The 10,136-nt window shown below is 41.6% G+C and overlaps 1 protein-coding gene across 2 annotated transcripts; it reads right to left on the bottom strand.

The window, feature by feature from the left end:
• Positions 1-573: 573 nt before the first annotated feature.
• On the bottom strand, positions 574-9,774 carry LOC104935639 (YTH domain-containing family protein 1). Of its 2 annotated transcripts, none has more exons than XM_019258570.2 (6): positions 9,240-9,774; positions 8,436-8,460; positions 7,176-7,255; positions 5,201-6,857; positions 5,004-5,048; positions 574-4,860 (listed from the first exon to the last, which is right to left on the bottom strand). In XM_019258570.2, exons 1-5 carry the CDS (start codon positions 9,264-9,266, stop codon positions 5,041-5,043), a joined length of 1,797 nt encoding a protein of 598 aa, XP_019114115.1. In that variant the 5' UTR covers positions 9,267-9,774; the 3' UTR covers positions 574-4,860; positions 5,004-5,040. The 2 variants fall into 2 exon arrangements, with proteins under 2 accessions (XP_019114115.1, XP_010749808.1); XM_010751506.3 differs by having other exon boundaries at positions 5,205-6,857.
• Between the last annotated feature and the right edge of the window lie 362 nt (positions 9,775-10,136).

Raw genomic sequence — 10,136 nt, 5'->3', positions numbered from 1 at the left:
CGCACATTTAGTCGAAAATGTCTTTTGTCTGATTTATCCCAAAAAATGTAAAAACGAATACGACGCAATTGGACTTTCGCCAAGTGAGGTCAACGGCCTACCTCTGTGTTATACAGAAAAACATCTCTGGGAAGCATTTCAACTTTATTTTATTATTATAGCTTAATTTATTTTTTAATTCAGGACTTTGATTATTTCAGTTTATTGCCAGGCTTAATGTCAATACATTTATTGGTGGGAGAGCTCACCTAAATCTTAAATATTAAAATAATCAGTATTTATATTTAAAATGTAGAACCAAACCTAGGCACGACTTAGGTCGAAGCATAGGCCAGTGCTTTTGATGCAGCCAAACGGTGTCTGATAATGGAAACATCCATCGCTCTTAGTGCAATAAGGCTAAATCGTCCTCTTTAGAAGCCCTGTGCGGCAGTCTCTGCAGTCTATTACAGCTCTATTGTGACACTTTGAAATATGTCACAAAATGTTCCAGAGACTCAACACTCTGCAGGCTTTGTAGGCTATGTCGGCTTCAGTTTAAAACCGTCTAGAATAAATTATGTCATAAGCAAAAAAAAAAAAAAAAAAAAAAAAAGTAGGCCAGCAGCTTCTAGTCCACCACACCTTCACTGGGTGGCTCACACACCTCAGGCCAACAAGAAGCCTTGAGAGGGATTCAAGCTGACGACGGCTGCGGTGTTTAGTAGGATGGAGTCAACATATAGAAATGTAAGAGACTCAATGCCACCTACAGGCGTCCTCCTGACAACGCATGGTTGAAGCCGTCGCCTAGTGTAGGCCACAGGGCTAAATACTAGTTTAATTAAATAAACCAAAAGTTAATAAAGAAGTAAATACACTTTAGACGGGCTGCAGAGGCTCCTATTGTACTTTAAAACAGCTGGGAGGTTTAAATGACAAACTCTTCAAACACATATTTTTGAATAGAATTTAATGTAGTGTTAATGAAGCAAAGACAAATTAACCATGAAGAGCAGAATTTAGCAAAATATTGATTCAATTTTAGAAAATTTCAAGAGACTTTAGGTTAAAATGTGATATGGTATATTATTGTAAACAACCAATGTGTAAATATGAATAACTTAAATATAACATGTCTCCATTTAAGCAAGGATTTGAGCATTGAGTCACATAGAAATATCTAATTTTAGGGGATTTGTTAGGAAGCTGAGCTCCAGATCATTTATTATATATAAATGATCTGGAGCTCAGCTTCCTATAAAGAAGTCAAGAGTATGAATGTGACATTATTTGCATTTTTTTTGTCCATGTATGGATGCATGCTTTGTAATGATGTGACAACAAATAAAGGCTGAGCTGCACTGAGTTTCCCTGCTTGTTCTTGTGATTATTTCATGTGGAACTGTACATGGCAGTCATGCCAACTTTTACACCATGAACACAGCACTTTTACTTTTCAGTATTCAAACACTGGGGCTAATGATTTGCACCAGACAAGGTGAGCTCTTTCTCCCTCGAAGTGTAGAAAAAAGCGTGGAATAAAACGCTATTACGTTCCACAGTCATATGTGTTAAAAGCAAGAAAATCTCTGTCACCATGTAATATAAATGCACTTCTTTTCTTTACCCCATGTGGTGTTCTCTACTCCATTGTGTGACTGGAACAGGCCAACAGCAGCTCCTCTAAATCAGGAAATCAGCACCACGGAGAGCTCCTGTCAAGGAAAGAAAACCTTTTGACAGCTTGTGGAGCAAATATATTGAAAACCTGGGCTGAATACTAATGCTATGATACATCTTAAGGGTCCAACAACAGAATGTGTACATGTCATATAAAGCTTAAGAACCAAAGAATACCAAATATGCCATTTTCTATCTATTTAATAAATCTGAAATACCGTAAACGTTTATCCCAAGGAGCAACACTCCATAAAATTCTGTTGTCGACCAGTTGAGCCTGTGGAAACAAAGGTCTGCTCTGCTGCCAGTACTTACAGATACAGTAGAGTCAGCTGTAGAGGCACAATGAGAAAAAGAAAAACATTTCCAGCTAAGAAAACCTTTCAGTGACATTTAAACACTGGGGATGCCCTACAGAGCTCCCTCTCTTTTAGAAGTCACTGTAGACGGGTTGTTCACTTACTAACAGAATTCACGAGATCAAGACAAAGTAATTTCTGAATGGACAGTTTATTAAGGCTTGATTTCTTCTATAAAGAAAAACCAAGATAGATCTTTTGAACAAGTTATTCCCACTACAACTGTGGTCTAGAAGATAATCAATGTTTATTTTAATATTTTCATGTCATTAATCCTTTTGTAGTGTCGATACATATAATTTCATGGCTAACCTGACATCCCCTCTATTGCAACAAACATCGTCTGACAGTTATCTGTAACGTGCATGTAAGCCCTGTTACTATAATCACAACCAGTTCATGCTTCCTGAGGCAAAGGCGGCTGTGGCAGCGACTCAAGTCTTCGGTGGCATCCTTTAAGCTTCTCACCTCCCCCTGACTCTACACTGGTTGGAGAGAGCGGTGTTGGTGAAGGCAAACGCGTGAAGGGGCGTTCACCGTATTGCTTGGATAAACCTAGCCATTGATTAGGAGGTTAAAAAAAAAAGAAAAGGGAGAAGAGATGGCGAAGAAAGGATCCTGTTAGAGGTCAGTTCTCTAGAGTACAAGCGGTTACACTGGCCAGGCAAAAAAATAAAAAATACAACGCAGTTTCACACATCTGGAAATACAGTTGTGACACATAGGGCTCATACTCACACTCAAAGTGACCTCTGCAAAGTGCAGCACTTCTGCCATCTCAACGTTATAGCGGGCTAAAGTTGTGACAGAATTTTAAAAAATAGACCAAATACACCGTCTAATAGAATCTGAAAACACCAGCAAAACAAAAAAAAAAAAAAAAAAAAGACTTGGTGTGAATGAGTTCAGGCCAAATTATGTGAACAGGTGCAACTATCAACATCAACCGTTTCAGCTCAAACTGAAAATTGTGAACTGGGATCTGAATGTCTGATTTAGGGTAACCATGAAGCTACACCAGATTTGAACTCTTACACAAAAATGAGAAAAATATCCCTCGACATGACAGAGACGACTGGCAGCGCTCCTCTCTGCGTCATGGTAACCTTGCAATCCACAAAATACTGAAGTGACAGTTTCAAACTAATCGAGAGGAGCAGGAACCTGCTGATCTAAAAAAAAAAAAAAATGCTTGCTAAAAAATAAACTGCATTCTGGCTTTGAATGCTCTGAAATGACACGAGAACAGGAGGAGGGGGGGAGGCATTGACTAAACATCACCACTCTCACCTCACAGACAAGCTGCAGGATGGACAATAGCTTTTTTTTCTTCCTATTTTATAGCTTACCATGCATGGGCACACACATCTATTAGTGACGATTTTTCATTTTTTTTAATATCCAATCTTTTTACCATTAACATACCTGAAAGTACTTTTGCTGTCTCGTAATCAATGGTTTCAGTCTAGAGCAAACTATTTTTGCGACAACAACCAAAAAACACACAGAAACCACATTTCATTCTTCTTTTTTTTTTCTTACTCGATAGTAAATCAGTTACATTAATTTTTAGGTTATACATTTTTAGGCTTTCTCCATGAATATATAGGCTCCTACGTTAAAGCTTAGCATTACGACCAACATGATAGACTTAGCAAAAACCAAATTCAAGGGAAAAAAAACAAAAAACAGAATTAAGACAGAATGATGGTGAATGGACAAATACGTGAAACCTTCCCTCATTTTGTGAAACAAAAAAAAAAAGCAAAAGCAACAATTCATTCAATGTAGTAGTTACACTATTATATAATTCTGATTATAAAACAATTTAAAATGGTGGATGCGACAATTCTCTCAGACTGGGTTGTGTACACAAGCAGAATCTCCTGATGAAACATACAAAAGACTAAAACAAAAAACAAAAAAAAGCAAAGCAGAGGGGTGTGAAGGATGTCATAGTACAATTTTTGACTTAAATGGTGAGAGTTCTGGTTGTGGAGGACACATCCATTATTTCTTTCCCAGAGGCCTTTGCGATTCCTCCTCAGAAATGTCTCGAGTCCTGTGTGACTTCACACTATCCCTGATTTCTCCAGCGGTGTCACTGTTTGAGCAGTTCTTTTGAGAAGTCACCAATAATTAGAAAAAAAACATTAAGGCTCCAGAAAACAGGTTTTCTGAAATGAAAATTGTCAGTAGTAAGCCAAAAAATAGAGATTTTGTCGATCTGAATGAAAAATAGATAAACCACTGAAGTTTTATTATCGCACAGCTCCAAGTCCGACATTGCCTTTGGGATCCTCCAACCCTGTTGGCACAGTTAAACCTCTGAAGCATGGCAATGTTGCCCCCAAATGGACAAATAGGGGCAGGACACATCCGGTCCTGATTGTACTGAAATATAAAGTGGCAGATTTTTCTTTTTCCTCCATGGTGCAGTCAAACCCTGATTCAATTGGAAAGAGGAGGAGGAAGGGGCTGGGGGCAGGAGAGAGAAAACCAGTCTGATGAGAGAAGAGTACGAGATGGAACGGGAAGAAAAATATCTAAAAAAATAATAACCCGAACTAAAGAGTGTGGTGGTGGCTAGGTAATACATTAAATCAGCTCGTTATCCCTGCACAAGAAGTGGGTGGTACATGGGGCAAAACAAAAAATAAAATTAAAAAATAAGCACAAGTCTCGACAATGGCAGAGATTCACTGGGATTAAATAGAAAAAAATGAAGGGCTTGGTTGCATTTTCATATTCTTCTGTCTCTTAAATCAAAAGTCCTAGTGTAACTGTTGATCAAGCCAAGGATAAATGTCTTCTATTGTTTATTCCTGTTTTGGCGCTCCTGTTTGGAAAAAGAACACAAAAAAATAACGTTAGATATACAAACATTTTATTTATCTATTTAAAGTCAAATATTAGATCATCTAAAATTCAACACAATCAATAGCACTCAGCAATATCTGTCAGAAAAAAGGCCTTCTTTACCTGATCTAACCGAGAGCGGTTCTGTATCTGAGGAGGTTCAAAAGTCTGTCAAAAAGGAGCAAAAAAGACAAAACAGAGAGAGAAAAAAGCAAGAATTAGTGTCAGACACAAACTGCGCAAACAAAGAAGAACATATCGTGGATCATGATGATACGTATTTCGGGTGTATTTAAGGTAACACGGTAAGATGACTGTACCTACCTTGCGCACCTCCTCCTCTTCTTCCTGCCTCTTCTCATAATGGGAGAAGTCATCAAAGATGGAGGTGGTGTGTTTGTAGGTGGCGATGATCTTGAGCACCTGCTTGGCCTTCTCCAGAGGAACCTCCTGGGTGTCGCGGGAGTTGGTCACTGGCTTGTTGTCATTGTTCTCCAGACGGATGTGGCGCAGCTGGCTATTAGGCACGTCCTTAACAAACAACCAGTCCACGTCAAACTTGCCCTTCCACTTGTCCTGTGCCCAAACACCAGCACTGGTGCCATAGTCCACTGGTGAACGCATCTCTGCCACACCGCAGAAATGACCACTGCCGTTGACACTGAACAGCAGGTACACAGGGCCTTTACCATTCATGGCCCGGAAGGCCGAGTCCAGCCGCTTGTTGCCATGCTCCGTGCTGCACCAGATGGAGTACTTGATGGAGCGATGGATATCGTCCTCGGAGTAGCTCTTAATGATGAAAACGCGACCGTTCTTCAGGTTCCATTCAAAGTCCTTGGGGTTGTAGCTATGGGAGGCACGCAGCTTGTCCAGCACTGGGTGGGACTCTGCACCAGGTCCCTGGCTGGCAGAAGTTTGGGGTCCACTGTTCCCACTACCAACCATACCCATCATACCACTACCGTCTTGGCCGGGGCCACCCTGCCCGTAGCCTTGGTTGCGGTTGCGTGGGGCAACCCAGCGGGTCTGGGGTTGTGGGGGCTGGGTGTGGTTTTGGTAGGGCTGAGGCGGTGGCTGATGGTGCTGGTGATGGGGGGGCTGGGGCTGTAAGGCCATAGGCTGCATCTGGGGCTGCACCAAAGACTGGGGAGGGGGAGGCTGCATGGGTCCTTGCTGCATGGGGCCTTGAGGTGGCAATCCAAGCGGCAGACCAAGAGGCTGCTGCTGTTGCTGCAGTGGAGCTGTGGCTACTTTAGTCACTGGGCCCTTATCCCAGGTCCCAATGTTCATGTTGTGTTTGATGGGTGGCGGGGGAAGAGCTCCCCCTGGATTGGGCATTCCCGGTTTCACCTTAGCTTTCAACTGCTGCGGTTTGGCGGGCTTGCTGGCAATGGCAGCCCAGGAGGTGGGTTTGGGTGGAGGCATTCCAATAGGCGTGGCTCCATTCCCTGCCGCTGCCACTGCAGGTCCACCAATCACAGATCCCACAGCCTTGACTCCTGACCCCTGGCCAGTGACATCCCCTCCAATCTTCAAGCCAACCATACCCTGCTCCAGGCTGTTCATACCGGGGGCTTTGTTGAGGGTGTCACTGTGAAAGCCCGTCTGACCATCAGGCACCAGGGTGCCCCCCAGGGAGCTGGGAGGATAGCTGTAGCTACCACCGTAGGCCGAACTTTGAGTCTGCTGGCCCTGGGAGCCACTCGTGCCCCAAGCAGAGAAGGCAGGGTTTTCAGGGAAAAAGTTAAACCTGTGGGGGTAGATGCTGCTTCCCAGACCCCCCGGCTGGCCAAACACCGTGTCTGGCATATAGTGATGATCTCCATTACTCAAGGGTCCATAGGGGGTCAGGTATGGAATCGGGGGGTCCCCACCTGTAGACCAGGGAGCCTCACTGAGGGGATACGGAAATCCAATGGATGGGGCGTAGTAGCTGGACAGGTAGGGGTCGGTGATGGACTGGTAGCTGTTGTTCTGGATGAGTGAAGGTCAGCAAAGCCACAACATTAGGGAGTGACTTGCAGTTTGGTTTAAATCAGATCTATCTAATTAAATACAAACTCTCCTGGACTATTATGTGAACAATATCGAATTTAAAAACTGGTTTTCTAATTTCACTTAACAAGACTGACTAATGTAATTTGCATCCATTTTATGAAACAATCATTGTATTGTATTTCTGTTGTAAAAGTTTAACTTTAGTTTTAAACATAACAGGAGTTTTGTAATGTTCAGCAGCGGCACAAACAACTCATCTGCTTAGAAATTTAAGATAGAGATATTGGGCTTTACCTGAGTGGATTGACCAGTGAGGTATGGCTCAAAGTCATTGTCATGGACAGTCTCCTTCTGATGTAGTGAACCATTTTGCACTGCAACGGAACAAAATGACATTAATGTACATTAAATTCAATGTATGGATGACAAGAGTTAAGAGTTTTAAATACACAGGTATCATTTTTAGTTGGTTCAAGTTGGGTTGAATTTGAAATGGTGTGAGGTTGGTTTAATAATAAAAGAAAATGCATATTTTACTTGGTCAGCTTCCACAGTGCACACAACAGATTTATAAATAACCCTATGATAACACATTCAAATATTTCAACCACATTATTTAATTGCTTTGGTTCGATTTAATCATCATATTAGGTTGACATTAAGATTGAATCATCTACCAACACACAAATTTGGTACTCAATCCATCTGTCAGTCATGCATGGGCATGTGTTCTTCCACAAAACTTAAAACTAGTGAGCAATCACAGACAACCCTATGGCCCTCAAGACAAGCCTATCCTGGAGGTGAATCAGCCTGTGGCCTGCTGCCAACCAGACCTGCAGGTAAATAGTGTGATTCAGGGCCTGCTTGTCACTCCACCTCCTCCAGCAACTGCAGCAAATCAAAGATGACTTGAACGTCATAAAAAAAATATAATGATAAAAATAAAAAACACACACACGCATACACAATTACAAGGCCATAACGGCGCCGTTGCCAACGCTAATGTTTACGAGTAAACTGACAACGTAGATTCAGTGGACTGTCTAATGTGCATGCCATTACTGGGGCAAGGATGGATATAATCAACATTTTCAAAAATGAAGCAATTCACCCATGAGCCACCTACTTTTTTTACTGATAATGTCATATTTACAATACAGACAGCCAAATCATTTGAGGGAAAAGATATTTCTCTTTAATCATGGTTAGAGTGTGCAACAGATAAGACCAAATTAAATCCTCATCCCTCTCAAAATTTAGGCTTTAATCTAAAAGTACTGCATCTGTACCTCCTGTTCATGCTGTGCAAAGCCCCCCTTGGGTGTATGTATATATATATATATATATATATATATATATATATATATATATTTCTGCTGTCAAAATAGTGTAGTGTACATCAGAGACGGATTAAGACTCCTTGAAAGGGCTGCATTGGAGTACATAATGCTGATTTAGTGGTGAAAAGGTAAAAGTAGGCCTAGACTAAAACACACACATCCAAACTTAATTATCTTGACTCAAGTCTTCTGTGGGGGGGTTGCAACTCACCTTTAGATGCTTGTCCCTTTGATCTCTGCATCCATTTTGGGTTCATGAAAAAAAGAAAGAAAGAAAGAAAGAAACGGGGACATGGTTAATGTTAGTTGATCTGAGATTTCACAAACAGGTTTTGAAGCCTCTTATGTTACCACTCAAGAGAGGCTGAACCCTTCAGACTACTTCCTGGAGAAGAGGCTAATGCAAAACATTTAAAGCATAACGTTACGACTCACACAGTTAGCCACGATGGTGTTAATGTATTATTTGGTGTTTACACACGGTGACTTGAGTTAGCCGGTTAGTTAACCGAGCAGCCAACGTTTAGCTGCACCAACTTTAGCTTTGGCTAACATAGCTCCCCCCTTTCTTTTTAAAGAAACATTAAAATGGCTTTAAAAACGCAAACAGCGTCAATGCAGACTGTTAGTTCGCTTTAATAGGTTGTGTATGTTCAAACCACCGTGGACAAACATGACAAATTCACTAAAAAAAGTTGCGTTAGCTTCGACCTCTTGTTTTAGGTCTTTTAACGTTGGTTAGCTTTCACGTTTTTTTTTCCTCTGCTACGTTGGTGGCACCAAACCTCCAGCCCCCCCGGTTAAAGATGCGTCTGACAACGGGTTGTATGCGAACACATCGGTGTCATCTTTGTTAAAATGTACGAAAAAAAACAAGCCATCCGTTTTTTAACGGCAACGTAGCAGCTAACTTAGCTTTTCACAGGCTTAGCACTTCCGAGCGATAGCCGTAGCCCAGTGAACCGTTAACGTTAGCAAGGTAAGCTACATGCGAGGTAACATCGGCCTTCCTTACCTGAGGGTCAATGCTTGTGGCAGACATAATTCATTAAGCAAGTCCCTGGATTCTCACAGAGCCTGGGCTTGTGACTGGATTTCAAGCCCCCGTGATTTAGGAAGAAAGGGGGGGAAGAAAAAAAAAGCAGCAGCAAAGTTCAGATCTCAGTTAACAGTTAGCTGTGTGGCTAAGTTGTGCTTGCCGCTTTAGCGTGTAAGGCTAGTAGTTGTAGCGCAGGCTCAGCTGTATATTTTCCGCTGTGTGCACGTATCCCAACTTCCACAGTTCAAGTCTGTCGCCTTCGGATAGTCTGCCCCCGAAAAAGATTCAAGTCCTGGGTACCGGGGTTTTCAAGTTAACGCTATGTGTGTCGCCGAGTGGATCTTTCGGATCTTGAGTATTTTCTATCCTCGGCCGCCTTTTACTTTGTCTTTATTATTCCACAGAGAGAGAGAGAGCCCTCCTCGGTTACGTTAAAGCCCTGTACACTTCCCCAATGGCTGCTCCATCCGGGCTTTGAGCCGTCGCTGCAGTTCACGTCGTTCCCCGCGGGGTGGCAAAAGTTTTTAGAGCATCCTTTTCCATGTCACAAAGTCAGTGTGCAATACGACTGTCACTTTTACTGACATTAGTGCTATTTTTTATATATTTTTCAGTTATTATTTATGTCATGGTCACTTACTTTTGTAATATTATTCATATTATGGTCACTACTCTTGCAATAATATTATTATTTGTATCATGGTCACTTTCTTTGCAGTATTTTCTTACACTATGGTCACTTTACATTACAATACTCTTTTTATATATCATGCCACTTTTATCCTCAGTACTGTCTGTTTGAAGGTTGATTGTTTTTTTTATTGTGTAGGTTATAGATATTTCTGTCTGTTTAATTTCTGTCTGTCTTTTTGT

Source organism: Larimichthys crocea, chromosome XV (genome assembly GCF_000972845.2).
Source record: "Larimichthys crocea isolate SSNF chromosome XV, L_crocea_2.0, whole genome shotgun sequence".
Taxonomy (NCBI): domain Eukaryota; kingdom Metazoa; phylum Chordata; class Actinopteri; family Sciaenidae; genus Larimichthys; species Larimichthys crocea.
This window is presented reverse-complemented; position numbering and strand designations above follow the sequence as displayed.

Excerpts from the sequence above, each read along its gene's own strand:
- LOC104935639 (XM_010751506.3), bottom strand. The coding sequence starts at position 9,266 with ATGTCTGCCACAAGCATTGACCCTCAG. Across the intron at positions 5,049-5,204 it reads AAGAGGAGGAGGTGCGCAAG|ACTTTTGAACCTCCTCAGAT; the intron begins GTAGGTACAGTC and ends CCTTTTTGACAG. Across the intron at positions 4,861-5,003 it reads ACCGCTCTCGGTTAGATCAG|GAGCGCCAAAACAGGAATAA; the intron begins GTAAAGAAGGCC and ends TTTTCCAAACAG.